At 61.4% G+C, this 16,895-nt stretch overlaps 3 protein-coding genes across 3 annotated transcripts; 2 read left to right on the forward strand and 1 right to left on the reverse strand.

The window, feature by feature from the left end:
* Nucleotides 1-387: 387 nt before the first annotated feature.
* TOR2A (torsin family 2 member A) lies at nt 388-4,851 on the forward strand. Its single transcript, XM_082068051.1, has 5 exons — nt 388-578; nt 886-1,151; nt 2,264-2,439; nt 2,752-2,879; nt 3,429-4,851. Exons 1-5 carry the CDS (start codon nt 431-433, stop codon nt 3,671-3,673), a joined length of 963 nt encoding a protein of 320 aa, XP_081924177.1. The 5' UTR covers nt 388-430; the 3' UTR covers nt 3,674-4,851.
* A 973-nt stretch (nt 4,852-5,824) lies between these two features.
* On the forward strand, nt 5,825-8,092 carry PTRH1 (peptidyl-tRNA hydrolase 1 homolog). Its single transcript, XM_082067521.1, has 5 exons — nt 5,825-5,901; nt 6,158-6,377; nt 6,514-6,613; nt 7,228-7,273; nt 7,702-8,092. Exons 1-5 carry the CDS (start codon nt 5,848-5,850, stop codon nt 7,891-7,893), a joined length of 612 nt encoding a protein of 203 aa, XP_081923647.1. The 5' UTR covers nt 5,825-5,847; the 3' UTR covers nt 7,894-8,092.
* A 1,548-nt stretch (nt 8,093-9,640) lies between these two features.
* On the reverse strand, nt 9,641-15,240 carry CERCAM (cerebral endothelial cell adhesion molecule). Its single transcript, XM_082067764.1, has 13 exons — nt 15,017-15,240; nt 13,710-13,820; nt 13,413-13,530; nt 13,198-13,332; nt 12,917-13,121; nt 12,719-12,838; nt 12,491-12,567; nt 12,204-12,310; nt 11,958-12,090; nt 11,662-11,789; nt 11,382-11,585; nt 10,673-10,909; nt 9,641-10,035 (listed from the first exon to the last, which is right to left on the reverse strand). Exons 1-12 carry the CDS (start codon nt 15,199-15,201, stop codon nt 10,675-10,677), a joined length of 1,758 nt encoding a protein of 585 aa, XP_081923890.1. The 5' UTR covers nt 15,202-15,240; the 3' UTR covers nt 9,641-10,035; nt 10,673-10,674.
* Nucleotides 15,241-16,895: the final 1,655 nt, after the last annotated feature.

Below are 16,895 nucleotides of genomic sequence, written 5' to 3' on the forward strand. Positions count from 1 at the left end.
CGGGAGGGGCTGAGGAGGGGAACCATCGTGCTGAATCAGAGGATCATTTTGGTTGGAAGAGACCCTTAAGATAATTGAGCCCAACCGTAACCTAAATCTAGCACTAAAGCATGTCCCTGAACCCACCCCTGCCTGGCCCCCAGACCTCTGCAGGGGCTCAGGGACAGCCCTCTGCTGGAAGGGCCATGGGGCGGGGCTGTCCCCCACTCTGCAAGGGAACACCGGGGACCCCAAAGCACCAACCCCGCAGCAGGACCGGCCGCGAGCGAGACACGGAGAACCTGCCCGCGGCGGGGCTATATGTGCCTGGCCCCGCCCCTCGATCTATAACCACGCCCCTTTCAATGAAGCCCCGCCCGTTCCCTGACTCCGCCCCTCGCGGAGCACGCCGGGAGCTGTAGTGCGGGCGGTGCCGGAGCCCGTGGCCGCCATGGGCCCCGCAGCGGCGGCGGCACCGGCGCTGGCCCTGGCGCTGCTGCTGGCGGCCGCCGCCCGCCCCGCCGCCGCCTGGGACCTGTGGGCGCTGCGCTGCGGCTTCTCGGCGGACTGCGAGTGTGCCTTCGGGCCCGACCTGCGCGGTCAGCGGGGGCGGGGGGCCCGGGCTGGGGAGTGAGGTGCGGAGGGAGAAGGGGCGGTCCTGAGGTGCGGAGGCCTGTGGAGCCCCGAGGCCTGGGAGGCGGCAGGAAGGGGGTCCCGGCTGACAGGGCGGCTCCAGGAGACTGTCCCCGCAGCGGGACACAGAGCGGGTCTCAGCCTCCCCACCCCACACGACCGAGCCGCGGGGCCATTCTGCAGCCGGGGCTGCCCGCGGAGGTGGGAACCACAGTGCGAGACTCGAGCTGTTTCAACCCGCATTTGGTAAATCTTGATGTGACTTTGCTTCAGGTCTGGAGTGTGACTTGGCCAGGAACCTGGTGGGGCAGCCCCTGGTGAGGCAGCAGGTGATGAAGGGACTGAGGGAGTTCCTGGAGAAGCAGAACCCGGTGAAACCCCTTGTGATGTCCTTCCACGGCTCGACAGGAACAGGCAAAACCTACGTGAGCTCCATGCTCGTCCGCTACCTCTTCCAGGGTGGGCTCCAGAGCCCGTACGTTCACCAGTTCTCTCCGCTAGTGCACTTCCCCCACACAGAGCACATAGAGCAGTACAAGGTAAGGGACATCTCTCAGCAGCGTGTGTTTTCATCGGGATTTTCATTGGTTATGTCTATCATGATCCTCAGTACATACACATTCAGGCTGTTTCCTGATGTAAAGTAGGAATTGAAACTCTTTGCCCTCTCAGACACAGCTGAGCAAGTGGCTCCACACACTGGCTGAAGGATCCACTAGTAACCATGACATACTCCGGCAATGTTATCACTTTCGTCTTCCCCACAGCAGTCCCTGCTGTGGTGCTGTTCTCATTCTTTAAATATTTACACAGCCCTTTGAATGCACAAGCGCTTCACTTAGATGAAAGGCACTAAAATGCTCCCATTGCTTTCCAAACAGCTCAATGGCTGTGGAAACCTGCATGTGCCTAGACTTGTAATCCCCTCCTTGCATAGCAAACAGCTCCTGAACAGCAGCTCTAGACTCTTAACTGTGCTGCGAAAGGGAAGGAATCAAAATGTGAAGGTTAGCTGAACAAACCCTCAGCAGAGCAGGGAATGGGTGCACCTTTCTGGGTGTTTGGAGAAGTTATTTGTTGTATTGTGTCCTTAGAAAAAATAATACTCTCAGGAAAGTAAAACCTGTTCTGGGTGAAGTACTTCAATTAAGTCTTACACATGCCTCCAGGCAATATGAGTGGTTTTGTGTGGGCTGCTATCTATTACTGAAGTGGTAAAGAGCCAGAGCTCTTCTGGTGAGCGCAGGCACAGGTTTTTGCACCAGAACAGGAGGTGGCAAAAAGCACATCTCCCCTCTAGCGCTCAGTACCTGGGAACTGTATAGATACACAGTGAAACAGAAGAATGTGGGGAACTGTAGGAGTCTGAATTGCCAGCTTTAGTTCGCTGCCTCCTTTAAATCTGTAATAAAAGACTTACAATGGGCTAATAAAGCCAGTAACAGCCGCTGTGCCAAACCCAGAATAAAGGAGACCTCTCCAGTGCTGGCTGTTCTGCTCCGGGTAGGTGTTGCTGTCTGGGGACAAGCTGCTTTCAGCACCTTCGGCTCTGCTTGAGCTCAGGCCTCAGCCTTCGCTCAGGGGTACCTCAAGCCTCCCTTGCTGCCCTCAGTATCTCGCTGCCTTACAGCTTGGTGGGTATTTTTTCTAGGAAAACCTGAAGCGCTGGATCCAAGGGAACTTGACAAACTGTGGACGGTCGGCCTTTCTCTTTGACGAGATGGACAAAATGCACCCAGGCCTGATTGATGTGATCATACCATTCCTGGGACCCTCGTGGGTTGTGTACGGGAACAACTACCGCAAAGCCATTTTCATCTTCATAAGGTACGAGAGGCCCCTCTGTGGCATCACGGGACGTCCCAGTGCACTGCTGCTCACCTGGGCAGAGGTCAATACCCACTTCAGACCACACATTTGTTTTAGTTTTCCTTCTCCAAGCCTTGAGCCTCTTCCAAGAGACACAGTTTCATTGTGAGTAGCCTTTATTTGGCTACCTGTACAGGAGTCATTTTAGGCCACGCTGGGAGATCCTGGCTTGAACTCATGCAGGCTGGAGGGCGCCAGATGCCAGCTCTGTCCTGCATCACAGTTTTCCTGGATTCCTGCTAAATACGCATCCATCTCATTCTTGTGCAGCAATGCGGGAGGGGAGCAGATCAACGAAATGACGCTGGATCTCTGGCGTGCCCACAAGGACCGGGAGGAGATCAGCCTGCAGGACCTGGAGTCGGCCATCTCCAAAGCTGTGTTTGAAAACCCTCAAAGTGAGTCCATGAGCAGAGCCCTTTCTGCAGGGTCAGAGGTTGGCAGAGGCAGCCAGGCCTGTTCCAAGCAGCCACTGACATCGCCTGCCACCTCCCAGAAAGGGGCAAAGGGCATTCAAGGGCAGGAAACTCTGATCCCCTCAAGGTTTCCTGGCAAAGGGAAGGAATAGCCCGGCTTTCCAAGCCAACAGACCTGTTACCACACTTAGCAGAGTTCTTTGGAGACCAGGTGTATTCACAATGGTGCAGCATGCTTGCTGAAAAGGCCCCAGGCCATGCCGATCCCCACTGCCTGCCTGCATCTCCTGGATGTGCCCTTGTCCGAGGGAGCAGAGCTTAAGCTCAGACCAGTCAAGCTAAATCCCTCTATTCCTGGAGAAAAAGTCTATAGGGGGGGTGACAACTGATGGGTTCAGCTCTCTCCTTGTACAAAACCAGAGCAGATCCATCTTCAGCCAAGTATTTTGGTTTCACACAAAGCAGGTCTTAGAATTCCAAGGAGTGCAGAGACTCTGAAGGTAAAACCTGTCTCTTCCTTTGCTTTTGCAGGTGGATTCTGGAAGTCTGGGATCATTAACGAACATCTCATTGATTTCATTGTGCCCTTCCTCCCACTGAAGCACCACCACGTGAAGCAGTGTGTCATCAGCGAACTTGGCCAGCAAGGCCTCGAAGTACGTTCGGATGTTGTCCAGGAGGTGGCTGACAGCATCCCCTACTTCCCAGAAGAAGAGAAGATATTCTCCTCCACAGGCTGCAAAACAGTGGCCTCTCGGATCAGTTTTTTCTTCTAGCCACTGACAAGGGCCTCGCTCAGATCTATAGGGGATGTATACAGAGCTGTAAAGCAGCTGAGCCCAGGACTGGCGGGATGAGCGGTGGGAGCTGTGTGTTCCCTCTCAGCAGGACGTCGTTCTCCTGCCAGACTCATCTCTCCAACCCCAAAGAAGCCGCTGCAGGATGTAGCTGCGGGACCAAGTGCAAGTGACATGATTTAAAGCACTTTATTAATGACCCTTTGGCCAAGTGACGGTGAATCCAACCAGCCCCATGCATCACCCGGGACGTCTGTGACAACGGGGGGAAGGTTTCTCACCCTGTCAGCAGCACCCACCTGCTGCTCTCCCCTCTCCTGGCAGCTATTCGTACCCAACACACCAAGATTCTGAGCCTACAGATTGTTTTTTATTTTTTCCTACAGCATTTTAACAGTTATTTAAAACTTTTTAAAGCGTGGCTGTGCCCCTTGGTAAAACACGACAGTGCTGGTGCCGACTGCTGCAGCGCTGGCCTGTGAACCCTGAACATTGCATAGTTTTCCCTTCAAGCAAGTTTTTGAGCCAACTTCTTCCCAGCCTCCTCTCACTGTGAATGGGTGCTGGTAGGGACCAGCTTCACCGTTAACAAGCGCAGGGGGGTAACGTGGGAGGTGGCAACACCCAATCTGCCAAGAGCCCAGCTCTTCCTACTGCCCCATGTCCATCTTTCCCCCAAGGTGCAAAGGATTTCCCTGCAGCAAACCAGGAAAATAACAGAGTTCTCCCTTGTTTTCCCAGCTATGAAAAATTTCCATCCTACCTCCAGGGGAGACCATGGTGCCACGAATGGTTTTGAAAATTCCGTTTATTCAGTGATGATTTCTACAGCAGGCTGTGAGTTTGTGCTATGAGCTGTTGAGCCTCTTCTGCATCCTTCTGCTGGTCAGACCTTGCAGGTTTTAGCTGATCCAGTGTCCACTCTGTTTCTGAGAGTGTCACAACAGGGGACCTGGGGACAACTTTGCTCGGGCCCCATGCTGAAAGGAGCTGCCAGCACCAGGGACCATTCCAGTCCAGGGACAGAGTTTGGGGACAGTGGTTTTAGACACCACCCAAACACTGCCCAGGAGCTGGCCCAAACAGGCTCAAACATCTCACCTCTTCCAAAAATGTTAGAAATATCTAATTTTAAAATAAATCTTTTATGAAATAAATGGTTGGAAAACAGTAGTTTGCTTGGGTTTCTGACTGCGGCTTGTGCGGAAGGACATGAAAGATTTGCAGTTGCATGAGAACAGCTGCCTGAATGCCACGGGACTTTAGGGATTTAGCGGCACAGAGCTGAATGGAAACGAGCAGTAGCTGGGCCAGCTCCTCTGCCGAGGGTGCAGGGCCAGGAAAGCCGGTGGCTCTCCCTGCACCAGCAGCAGTTTCTCCCACGCTGCTGAGCGCATCTCTGGGTCCCAAAGCCTTGTCTGCAGGGCTGCTGCCCCCGCAGCAGGAGGTGGAAGCCACGTCCCTCCAGAGCAAGTGAAACCCTCACACTCAGGGTTGAGCATCCCTGCTTGGTGGGCCTCCACAAATAACCTCCGGCACGCACCTGCTGCTGTCACACCAGCTGGAATGGTGAGTTTGGGTGGCTCTGAAGGGTTTTCTCTGAGGTTCCGCGGGCAGTCTCCTCCCGGACAGGCTTCCTTGGAAGGAGGCAGCGCAGGAGGAAAGGATCTGCAGTGGCAACGTGGTGAGACCTGGGTCTCCTCCTTGGAAAACTCATCCCCGCGGAGTCTGAGAACCCTTCACCCCCCGTGGATCCACGCCGAGGCTTTTGACCAGCAGGCGGTGGCTCCCACTGGCCACAGGAGCGCAGCCCTTTCTGCCAGATGTGGAGAGGAAAAGAGCCATGAGCGGGAACAGAACAGAGGGAACACACCGGGCAGCGCCCCGGGCACTCAGCTCCCGCACAGCTGCGGGCAGGGACCGCGTATCCCTCGGACCCTCCGCAGGGACCGCTCCTGGCCCTCCCCAGCTGCTCCTCCGGTACCGCCGCGGCCCCGCCCCCCGGCCCCGCCCCGCCGCCCGCGAGGAAGATGGCGGTGCTGCCCGTAAGCAAGATGGCGGAGGGGGCGGGTAGGGGTGGGGCTAAGAGGCGGCACCAGGCCATGGGCGTCGCGTGGGCGTGACGTCACGGGGGCACGGGAGCACGCGGCGGGATGCTGGCGGGGCGCGCGCGGTCGCTCGTCAGCCGGGCGGGGCCGCGTGTCATGGTGGGGCCGGGGGCGGGGCTTGCGGGGGCGGGGCCGAGGGGGCGCGGCGGGGAGAGCCGGGGGATCGAGACGGGGGGGTCGAGACGGGGGGGTCGGGACGGGGGGGTCGGGTGGGCGCGGGGCTGGGAGCGGGAGCAGCGGGGAGCCCGGGGTGGAGCGGGGCGGGGGGGACCCAGCCTGCGGGGGGAGCGGGGCTGGGGGGGAGTCAGGCCCGGGGAGGCGGCCCGGCAGAGCCCCATTGACACCTATCGGGCAGGTGGCCGGGCTGGGCAACTACGGGCTGTGGGGGACCCGGCACAGCGTGGGCATGGCGGTGCTGGACCGGCTGGCCCGGCAGCTGGCGGCGGCCGAGGGCTGGCGAGCGGACGGGCGGTGCTGCGCCGACGTGGCCCTGACCGCGGCACACGGGCTGCAGCTGGTGCTGCTCAAGCCGCGGAGGCTCATGAACCTCAACGGGCTCAGCGTGGCCAGTGCTGGTGAGCAGCTGTCACCCCTGTGCCACCCGGCCCTGTGACAGCCCTGCTGTCCCCTGCCCAGCGCAGGTCACTGCAGGTCAGGCCCTGGTGAGTCTGTCTCCCGCTCATTTCTTGGGTTGTGTCTCTGTTTCCAAAGCTGAGATCTACAACCTCCGCCCAGCAGACATCTACCTGGTTCACGATGACCTGGACAAGGCCCTGGGCAAGGTGGCGGTCAAGCTGGGAGGCAGCGCAAGGTACGGGGTGGCCCCGCTCCCTGGTTGTGTGAGCTGATCTGGGCCTTGCCGTGCCCTTACAGCCGTTCCTGGCGCTGTCCCGCCAGCCTGGCGGTGTTTTCAGCGCCAGCCCTGGGCCTGGTCCCGGTTGCAGAGGCCACAGCTGGCTGTTCGGGCAGCCTCCCGCATCCTGCCCTGGCAGGAAGGGCAGGGAGCCTCCTGGAAGCGGCTGCGGGCTGGATCCAGCCCATCAGATGCACCACATGGGCTTTTTATAGCGCTCTGCTTGCCCCAGCACCAGCTCCTGGGTCAGCCTCAAGACATTTAACTCGGGAAATCTTCCACTGCGGGACAGGGCAGGGACGGCACTGGGTGACAGTGCTCAGTCACACGTGCACCAGCTGCAGTGAGAGCTGACACGCACAGAATGTGCTGTCTCAGCCCTGTGTCCCTTGTCCCCCTCCAGCCAGCTGCTCTCAGCCCCAGGGCTGGATGTTCTACAGAGCCAGGGCATGGGGACTGTAGCCTCTGGCTAGGACCATGTCCACAGGTCCCTGTGGCAAGAGACCCCCAGCCCATATCGGGGGGGAGCGTCTCTTACAGACTAACAGTGGGTTTTCTCCTTCTCTCCCAAGGGGACACAATGGCGTCCGATCCTGCATCAGCGCTCTGCAATCCAATGTGAGCGGGACTCGGTGCAAGGGGATCAGTCCTGCCTCCACTTCAGTGCACGGCTTGTCGTCCCCCTGCTCCTGTCCTTCTGAGTCCCCTCAGACAAGCCCCTGTTCCCTTTCCTCTCTCCCCTTTTCTCCTTCCCCTCCCTCTCTCTGTTTCCCTGAGGGCTGATGTTGGTTTGGCTGCCATGGAGGACATGGAAACAATTAGCTCAAGCGGCTCTGCCAGGCCTGGCAGGAGCCTGGGATCTCAGCACAGCCCAGCAAAAGCCTCTTCCAAAATCATGTTTCTTGAAACAAGCACTCAAAACCACCTGGAAAACATGAGGAGCTGCTCCCTCGCTGCCCAGCCCCCTTCGCAGCACTGTCCTCTTGCTCCAGCTCTGCCTCAGCCCTTGAGATGAAGCTTCTCAAGCTCTCTCTCTTCCTTCCTAGGAGATGACCCGGCTCAGGGTTGGCATCGGGCGGCCAGAGGGTGACGTGACAGCGTCCAGCTATGTCCTGGCTCCGTTCAGCGCTGGGGAGCAGGAGAGGCTGGAGCAGGTCCTGGCGCAGGCAGCGACGTTCCTGCTGGAGCATGTCCTGCAGAGAGCACCCGTGAGGGACCCAGGGGACGGGCTGACGTGAACCCCGGGAGCTGCGGGCTGTCCGGGGTGACCGTGGTGCAGAACAGAGCCAGCCCTGCAGAGGGGCCTGGCCGGGAGCTGGGGCAGCCCTGTCTGTCCCCACACGGATCCAAGCAGCTCCTCAAACCCCTGTGGTGGGTTTGTGTGGTGATTTGGCACAGAAATTAAATAAACCCTCGCTGCTGGCTCTACCATGTGCACTCCCTGGCTCTCTGCAGCTCAAATCCCTGTTCCCATCCCCGTCCCCCAGCCCAGGCTGGAGGTAAGCTTGCAGTGGGAAGGGGGGAGTGACAGGAGCGACTTCCACAGAGTCCAAAACCACGTCAGCTTTGTTGAGAAACTGCGGCAATCACAAGTCTCCTGGAATCTCGTAGCTCGGCAGCACACGAGGGCAGCTCCCACTGAGCTGCAGTGAGTTTCAGGGCTGGCCTCATAGTTTTTGAGTTAGGTGGTTTTAAGCCAAAATCCTGGAGTTTGCAACAGCCGGAGGAGTTCTGGCTCCTTCTCACAGACCCGTTATGGGACTCACGGTGGAAGGGCAGCCCTGCGAGCGCGGCTGCGCCAACAGCCCCAGCACAAGCAGCTCCTCGCCCGCAGCCCAGCGGGTGCTGGAACCAGCACCAGGACCCTTGCTGGGTCATGCGTACCGCAGCGCTGCTGCCACTTCCTTCCTCCCCTCCAGCTGGCACCAGACCTTCCTCCACTCCATCCCCAGCTTCTCCCGTAGTGTTGAGGCTGCCTGTGACCAGGGGACAGGCAGGGAAGGTGTCCCCAACCTGCCATCACCTCCACCATGCCATGTCACCAGTGTCTGTACTGGTAGGGACCCTGCAGTTGCAGAGCGTGCACTTGGCCATCTCCTTCTCCCTGTTCTCCAGTAGATCCACTCAGATCTTAAGGTCCCACATGATCTCCTGCAGCCGGTTGTTCTCCTTCAGGGGGTCCCTGATGTTGCTGTTCATCCTGCCCTGAATGATGCTCTCCTGGAACACCTGATGCTCACAGACATCCCGCTGTGGGTCTCAGCTACTGGGGCTGCCACACACTGCTCCATCACCTTCATCAAGCTGTGGGGAGAAGAGGAGTGCAGCCCCCCAAACCCTGGGGAAAGCAGCAACCCACCGTCCCGGGTTAACCCCAGCAGCGGCTCAGGCCAGGGTGGGAGAGGCAGCAGCTCTGGGGGCCCAGCAGGAGCTCCCAGCTCTCCAGCTCGCCCAGACCAGGGCTAGTTACACTGTTTTTAAGGAAATTGCTCCTCCACCCCAGAAAAAAACCCTCAGTTTTCAACAGTATGTCACCCTGACAAGGAGCTGAGGTTTAGCACCAAACAAGCTCAGGCTCTTGGAAAACAAAGCCCGTCCTGCGGAGCTGGCCACAGAGGTGACAGATGCCGGAGCCCAGCAGGACTCGGCTGCACATCTCAGTGCTCGAGCTGGTGTCAGGTTTTCAGTCCCAAGGCCAAACCCTCCACTGAGGACACCAGCACCAAGGAGTTAAATCATTTCCATCAGCATTCCCAGGGGACAGCCAAGATCTGCAGAAGTGCCACCCACTCTTTCACCCCCAGGAGAAAGCTTCAGTCTGTCTCGCACCTCCCTCACACCCTTTCCCCATTACAGTTTTAATTCCCAAAGCAGTCCCTGGTCAGGGGAACCATCTGACTGTCACCACTGCAGCTCGGAGGCCGGTGACCCCAGTGGGGACATTACGTGGGGCAATGCCACCCGGCAATGCCAGCACCCGTCACATCAGCTCAAACACGGTCTGCTTTAATCCTCCCTGCACTTCAGCCCAGACATGGCACAGGCGAGGGACAATTCCCCATTGGTGGCAAGAAGCCACATATAGCACCACAGGAACCAGTCCCTGGCCTGAAAAACGCTGCCAAAAGTCCAAACCGGTGGGAGACGGTGGAGTTGGCATCACTGAGGGCGGTCCTGGAGACATGTCCTCAGCAGAGACAGAGCACAGCGTTCCCCTGGTCCCTCTGCCAGGCAGGGCAAGGACAGATCCTGCCGTGGGTGGATTCAACGCATGTGGATCTGAAGGATCCTGGGGGGATCCAGCCAGGGCGGCTGCGTCTCTCAAGCAGGATCAGGCCACTGGCCTACGGTGCTGCCAGCCGGGTCACAATCCCTGGTCCCTAGGAGACAAGGATGCAAACATTAGCGGTCGAGGCAGGAGCAGCCCCGACACATTCGCGCCTGCAGCAGAGCGTTGTGTTCCAGCCTCCCCCGGTCTGGCTGCTCCCGGGGAGGCTCTGCTGCCAGCACAAGCAACCTCAGACGGGGATGGTCTGACCCGGCGTTAACCGTGGCGGTGCTGCCGTGGGGCCAGGTGACTGCCAGTGCTCGCACGGCCGCCCCGCGGAGGCACAGCCCCAGGGAGACCGGCTTTTGGGGGGCAGCAAGCCGCCCCAGGGTGAAACATTCCCTGCGAGACGCCCCCAGCTCTCTCTGAGCTAGAGTGACTTTGGCGGGAGGCAAAGGAGTGTTGTCCCTTCCTCGCTTAGGGAGCAGCAAAGGCTCAGGGAGCAGCAGGACCCAGTCTCCCAGTCCCCTCCAGCCCAGCACAGCCCCACACGGGACATCCCCATCCTTTTCATCCCTGGAGGAGAAAGTCTTATCTCCATTTCCCGATGCTTTGACTCTGAAGGGGAGAGCTGCTGCAGCACAGCAAAAAGGAACCAGGGAGCCAGGATGTGTCTGAACACAGTGCTGGCAGGAGGATGCTTCCCAGCCACTCTGTCCCCTGTGTGTGGGTCCCATGGCCCCGCTCACCCTCAGAGCTCGTCGTGGGCGGTGGAGCGGAGGTGGCCGGCACCCCCCCGCGAGTCCCTCAGGGTCTTCTGTGAGCCAGCCCAGTCGGTCTTCTTGGCATCGTCGTCCCAGATGGTGGAGGTCTCGGTGTCACTCAGCCAGTTGCTGTCCCCAGCGTAGTGGGTGGGTTGAACCAGGAGGGGATGAGCCGAAAACACCAGCAGGTCCCGGGGTGCAAAGTGCCGCTTGTAATCCTCGCTGGGGAAAGCAGAGCAGACCCGGGAGGAGAAATTGGCTTACAGAGCGTGGCCCGGTGGAGAAAAAAAGGGCTGAGAAAGCTGTACTGACTGCTCAGGGAAGGCACCGTGCAGGGCAGGGGGATGCCCCAAAGATGGGGCTGAGACCCGCAGCCAGGGGCTGGGGTGCAGGGGGATGAACCCCCCTCACCATGAGGCCAAGACCCCTGTGTGGGGCCAACATTGAGCCCTGGCTCCATCCCCGCCGCCGTCCCCCCACCCCACACTGGCAAAGGGCCATTTTCCAGGGGCTGGCGGCCAGGCAGCGGCCGGGGGGGAATGAGCTCATGCTACAGATGTTTTCCTCCAGCATGAGTAATGCCGGGCGGGAGGGAACGGGCTGGGATGGCGATGGCGGAGAAGAAACACACGCTCCATCACCGGCATGGCTGCACCACCCCCCCAGCACCCCTCCCACGCCCCCTGCTCCTTACTTGGGGTGCTTGTCGTACATGATGGGCAGGAACTCGTCCACCGGCAGCATTTTGGAGAGGGGCTCAGCGGCCAGCAGCTTCTGTGCCCCGCGGCGGGAGATGGCGTAGGCCAGTGTCCAGTACGAGTATCCAGCCACCACCAGGTTCCGCACACCCTCCACGGGCGCCTCATCCTCCTCATTCACCTGCTTCCTCCCAAGGTAGCTGTGGGGTGGCCAGTGAGCTATGAGAGCCAGCCCTGGGGACCCTCACCCTGCGTCCCCCCAGCCCCAGCACCCACATGAGGTCCCAGTCCCGCTGTGCCCCCTCCAGCTCCTCCATCAGCCGCTGCAGCCGTGCCGGGAAGGCGGCCTCAAAGCGCACATCGTCCTCAAAGACCACCGACCGCTCCAGCCCGCGGGACACAATCTGTGGGAAGGGGACAAAGGTGCAATCCCATCCCAGCACCAAGCTGGGCCATACTGGGTCCACTCACCCTGCAGGACACCCCTCTCCGCAGGTCCTCCAGAGACCGGGTGATGTTCACAGGGTCCCTGCCCTAAGCTGGTGGCCCTTAGGGACCCCGTGGCCCCGTACCTCCTTCCAGATGTTGTAGTGGCTGAGGAAGCAGCCGACCTCGCCCTTGGTGAGCGTGCGGCCAGAGAAGGGATCGTAGTACCCGGGGAGCAGGTCCACCCCCAGCACCTTGATGTCGCTGCTGTTGAGGGTGCTGCAAGGCAAGGGGCTGCATTGGTGAGGTGTCCCCTCCTGCCATGCCCCTGTCCCTTCCCCAAAGTGACACTGGGGGGCTGGCAGAGTGGGGACATGTCTGCCCACAGTCACCTCCCGTCCACGGCATCCACCACCCGTGGGGCGATCTCCAGCTCCCGCAGGGACACCAGCATCCGCCGGCGCCGGTCTGGCCTCCGTACCAGGTTGATCAGGAAGATCTGGGGGGAAGGGAAGAGCCCCACCGAGGGGGTACATTGTCACAGGAGGACACACAGCCTGCCTGGCCACTGCAGATGGGAGACAGGGGGCTCAGACAAAGCCTGTGGTGGGCTTTGCTGTTGATGGATGCAACCAGAGGGATGGACAAGGGGACATGAGGGAGTCCGCTAGTCACTTACTTCATCAAAGCCCATTTTGGTGAGCGGCTTGGGGAGGAGGGAAATGTGTCTGGAGCGCTGCATGGGGGGGCCATCCACTGTGGAGAGAGGGGACACCTCTTTGGTGGAGCCCAGACCCCCTTGGCCAGGAACCAGGGCTGACAGCCATGCCCTGGGGACTGCCACTGGGTCCCTGTCACCTCTGGGGCAGGGGACACCTCTGGGACCCCACCACCCATGGGTGCTCACCCATGGCCTCCAGCGTGAGATGCACAAAGTTGGCACGTTCATCCTCCAGTGTCTGGTGGGCCTTCACGGGGACGTTAATGTAACCGAAGCGGTGCTGGTTGCACACATAGACCTCCGCACCTGCCGGGTGGGATGGGTGAGCACCGTGGCACTCCCAAACTCCTGGCCCCCGACACCTCTATGTCCCCCGGCCCTCACCAGCCGCCTGGCAGGAGTAGGCGAAGACGATGATATCGTCAAAGGCCCAGGTGTAGTTGGGATGGGGCGGGTAGAACGCCAACCGCGAGGTCTCCTCCTTCCGCAGGTCGATCAGGAAGGTGGCGTAGACCATGGGGACGGAGAAGCAGCCCACCCGCTGCCGGTTCTTGGTGGGGAAGTAGTCGGCTGTCCGGCGGTAGTACCCCTGCGGCACATCATCATGATGCCTCCATGGTGGGGGATTCCTCTGCCACGGGGGGTTCCCCTTCCCTGGGGAGTACCTGGGGCGTGATGCCGCACCAGAAGTTGGAGTAGAAGGTCTGTGAGTCCAGCATGGGGGCTACCACTGACTTGTTCTGCGCCATCAGAAACTTGAGGGTCTGGTTGTTGGTCAGGATGCTGTCGGTGTCCATGAACTGGGGGAGGAAACAGAGGTCCTGGAGCCACAGGGACACCCACCTTGGCACCCACCCTGCCCACATCCCCTGCCCCTTACCAGGACGTAGTCTGCCCGCTGCTCCCGGGCGTAGGTGAGAGCCTCCTGCTTCAGCCTCATCACGTTTTCGTAGCGTTTGTCACTCCAGTGCTTGGGCCCGAGCTCATCGGAGTAGGAGCTGGGGGGGAGGCAGGGGTTAACCCCGCTGGCTGGGAACGCACAAACTCGGTGCATGCCACGGCGTGCCGGCGGCTGAGTCAGCCCAGCTCTGCCACCACCGGCTCGTCCTGGCAGCGTCCCCGGCTGGGGAGCGGGTGCTGGTCTGGAAACCCCTCACAACCCACCCTCCCAACTCACCTGGGCTCCTCCTGCACCTTCAAGACCACTGAGTGATAGTCCTTCCCCACCGCCCCCAGCCACTCCTGCAGCATCGCTGTCGTGTTGTCAGAGTTGTGGTCCGTCGCACACCTGGGATAGAAGGACATCAACATCTGGGGGCTCCCCCACAAGGGACAGGGATAATCGTGGTCCCCTCCCTGCACTAGAAATGCTTCCGGGGCCAAGAGGCTGCGCCAGTGACAGACTCGCTTGGGAATGTAACGTATAATTTGAAGGAGCTGAGGCTGTGCTGGCAGGGGGGGAACGCAAATGGGTAATTTCTTTCCCCGTGCCGCCGCCAGTCAGGCTGTCCTGTGGCACTCACCCCCCTGTCCTTGCAGCCCAGCAGCAGCCCCAGCTGTGCCCTCCCCATCCCAGCCCTGCAGCTGCCCACCACAAACTTCATCGGAGCACAGTGGCTTCATCCCCCTGCCCATGCACCCCACTGCACCCTGTGCATCCTGTAGCTCCAGCAGATGGAGGAAACCGCCCCCAAGCAGCAGACCCCCCTCTCCAAACCTTTCCCTGCTATGCACAGCAACCGTCACCAACTCTCCTGTCCAGCCTCGCAATGACTGTCACAAGGACCCCAGCACAGAAGGGGCTGAGCCCCACTCCGCACTGAGGTAACCCCCAAGTCCCCACACTCCCCAGCACCCTCGACCTGTTGAAGAGCCCTGAGCTGCACCCCTGGCACTGGTGTCATGGGGACGCGCTGGGACACGGGGGACAAGGCAGGACCTGCTGCCACCTCAGCTCCCAGCTCTGCAGCTGCTCTTGAAACACCCCACAGGGTCAGGGGCTCTGGGGGGCCGTGGCAGAGAAAGGCAAGGGCCCCCGCGCCCCCACTGCCAGGAGCGGGCCCCCACCCCAGCCCGGCCACCCCTGCCAGGACCCCCCGCCAGCCCCCGCCTTGGCCCCCCGCAAAAGCAGCTGCAGAAAAGTTTCCGACGAGCTCAGGCAGGAGACGGCAGCGCTGGAAGAGTGAGGAAGAGGAGGAATGGGGGGCTCCTCTCCCACCCACACCCCCCAGCACGGTAAAAGGGGGATGTCCCAGATCTCTGTTCCCCTTGCCCAGGCCCCCGTTAGGGCAGGATCACCCCGACTTCCCAGTCCCTTCATTCTCCCCAGCTCCGCATTCCCCGCCCTCATTTTCCTTTGTGTCCCCACCGCCCCCGGCTCCCCAGTCCCCTCACAGTCCCTCCTATCTCCCAGGACCCCGTTCCCCCCCTCGCATCCCCATTCCCCAGGGTCCCCGTTCCCCGCGGGGGTCCCCGCTCAGTCACCACAGGGCGATGCTCCCCGCGGGATAGTCCAGGCGCTCCAGGGCTCCCAGAAAGTGCGGTAGCGAGTGCTGCGCGTTGCGGGCCAGGAGGGCGAGCAGCACCCGCGGGGGGGCCGGGCCGGTCCCGGTGCCGGTCCCGGTGCCCAGCAGCAGGAGCAGGGCGCAGAGCGGCCCCGCGGTGCCCATGGCGGCGGCGGGCGGGGAAGGGGCGGGCTGGGACCCGCCGCTCTCAGCGCACCCCCGCCCCCGCCCCCGCCCCCGGCCCGGCCCCGCCGCCGCTGCGAGCCCCGGGGGCGGGTTTGGGTTGGGTTTCTTTAAATAAAGCTGATATCGGTAAGCAGCACACAGCACAGCCCACGGCCGGGGGACACCACCGGTACCTCATGTCTGAGGATGCTCCTGGGCATCCCCTGTGCCCCCTGCCCGCTCAAGGTTGGGTTTGCTAGTCGTGGGTGGGTGGTGGGGAAGCAGGTGGGAGGCCCCATGGCTAGGGGGAGACCATGGCCAGGGGGGCTTGTGGTTGAGGAGAGGCTTGTGTCCATCACTGGGGGTCATGGCCCAGGGGGCTCACGGCTCCCTCCCATCACAGGCCAAGGCAGCCCACTCCACCAAGCCACATCCCACCCAGTCTGCCCATCTGCAGCCCCCCAGACGTGTCTGCAACGTGTCCAAGCCACAGGCTCTGAGGCCTTTGGGACACTTGGCCAAAACGGCTGGTTAACCACCCAACCCATAAATACAGCCGTCAGCTCCCAGAGCAAGCGCAAGCTGGGAGGAGGCCACGTCCTGGGGACCAACAACTCTGTGCACCCCCCCAGCGGTGCCACGCACCCCTCGCCGTGGTGGGACCACAGCCCTGGCCAGGGACCAGTGTCGCATGTGGCCAAACCTGCACCCACCCGCAGCGGGGACAGGACCTGGCCGGGCGGCTGCTCTCGCTGGCTCCCCGCGCTGTCCCCTCGCTCCCGGGGGACCTCCGGGAGGGCTCCAGCCGGCTGCAGCAGGAGGGTCGGGGGGTGAACCTTTCCAGCAGCACCTGAAAGAAGCAACAAAATGGGGGAGGACCCACGGGGGGCACCAGGGAGCCCTGCGGCGGCTGTAAGGAGAGGAAAAACTCTGTTTACAAGCCGAGCTCAGACAAGTATTTCAGGGAAGGGCTCCATGCCAGCACAGCCGGGTGCTCCCCGGCGATGCAGAGGAGCTGTGGGAAGAGGCAGGACCCCAGGAGCCGAGCACAGCTGGACCCCACCTATGTCCGGACCCCACTCGTGTCCGGACCCCACTCGTGTCCGGACCCCACTCGCGTGTGCGGCCCCCCCCAGGTGGGCTGCGTGGGGGGCAGCAGCTCTCCCCCCCGCAGGATCCCCCGAGCGCGGCCCCGGGACGCGGGAAGGGGTTCAACCGGAGGCAGGGCAGCAGGGCGGCAGGGCGGCAGGGATGCCCCCGGAGCCCACGGCTGGCGCCATCCCGCGGGGAACCCCCCCCGCCGGCACCGCCCCCGCAGCCCGGCCCGCGCTCGGCCGCTGCTGCCACCTCCCGGCACCGCGGCGCGGCCGGTGCGGGCGCGCGGTGAGGAGCCGGGGGCCCCAGGGGCCGTCAGAGCCGAGTGTGAGCCCCTCGTTGCATCTGCAACCTGCTCCCTGTGTGTCCAAATCCCTGCATCCCTGCGCTTCTTCATCCCTGCATTCCTTTGCCCTTACACCCCTGCATCCCTCCATCCCTCCATCCCTTCTTCATCCCTGCAACCCTTCACCCCTATATCCATGCATTCCTGCCCTCCTTCATCCCTACATCCCTCCCCTACTACATTTCTGCATCCTCTTGCCTCTACATCCCTGACTCCCTTCCTCTCTTCATCCCTACATCCCTTCACCCCTGTA

This window comes from Streptopelia decaocto (assembly GCF_964273445.1).
Source record: "Streptopelia decaocto genome assembly, chromosome: 17".
In the NCBI taxonomy this organism is placed as follows: domain Eukaryota; kingdom Metazoa; phylum Chordata; class Aves; order Columbiformes; family Columbidae; genus Streptopelia; species Streptopelia decaocto.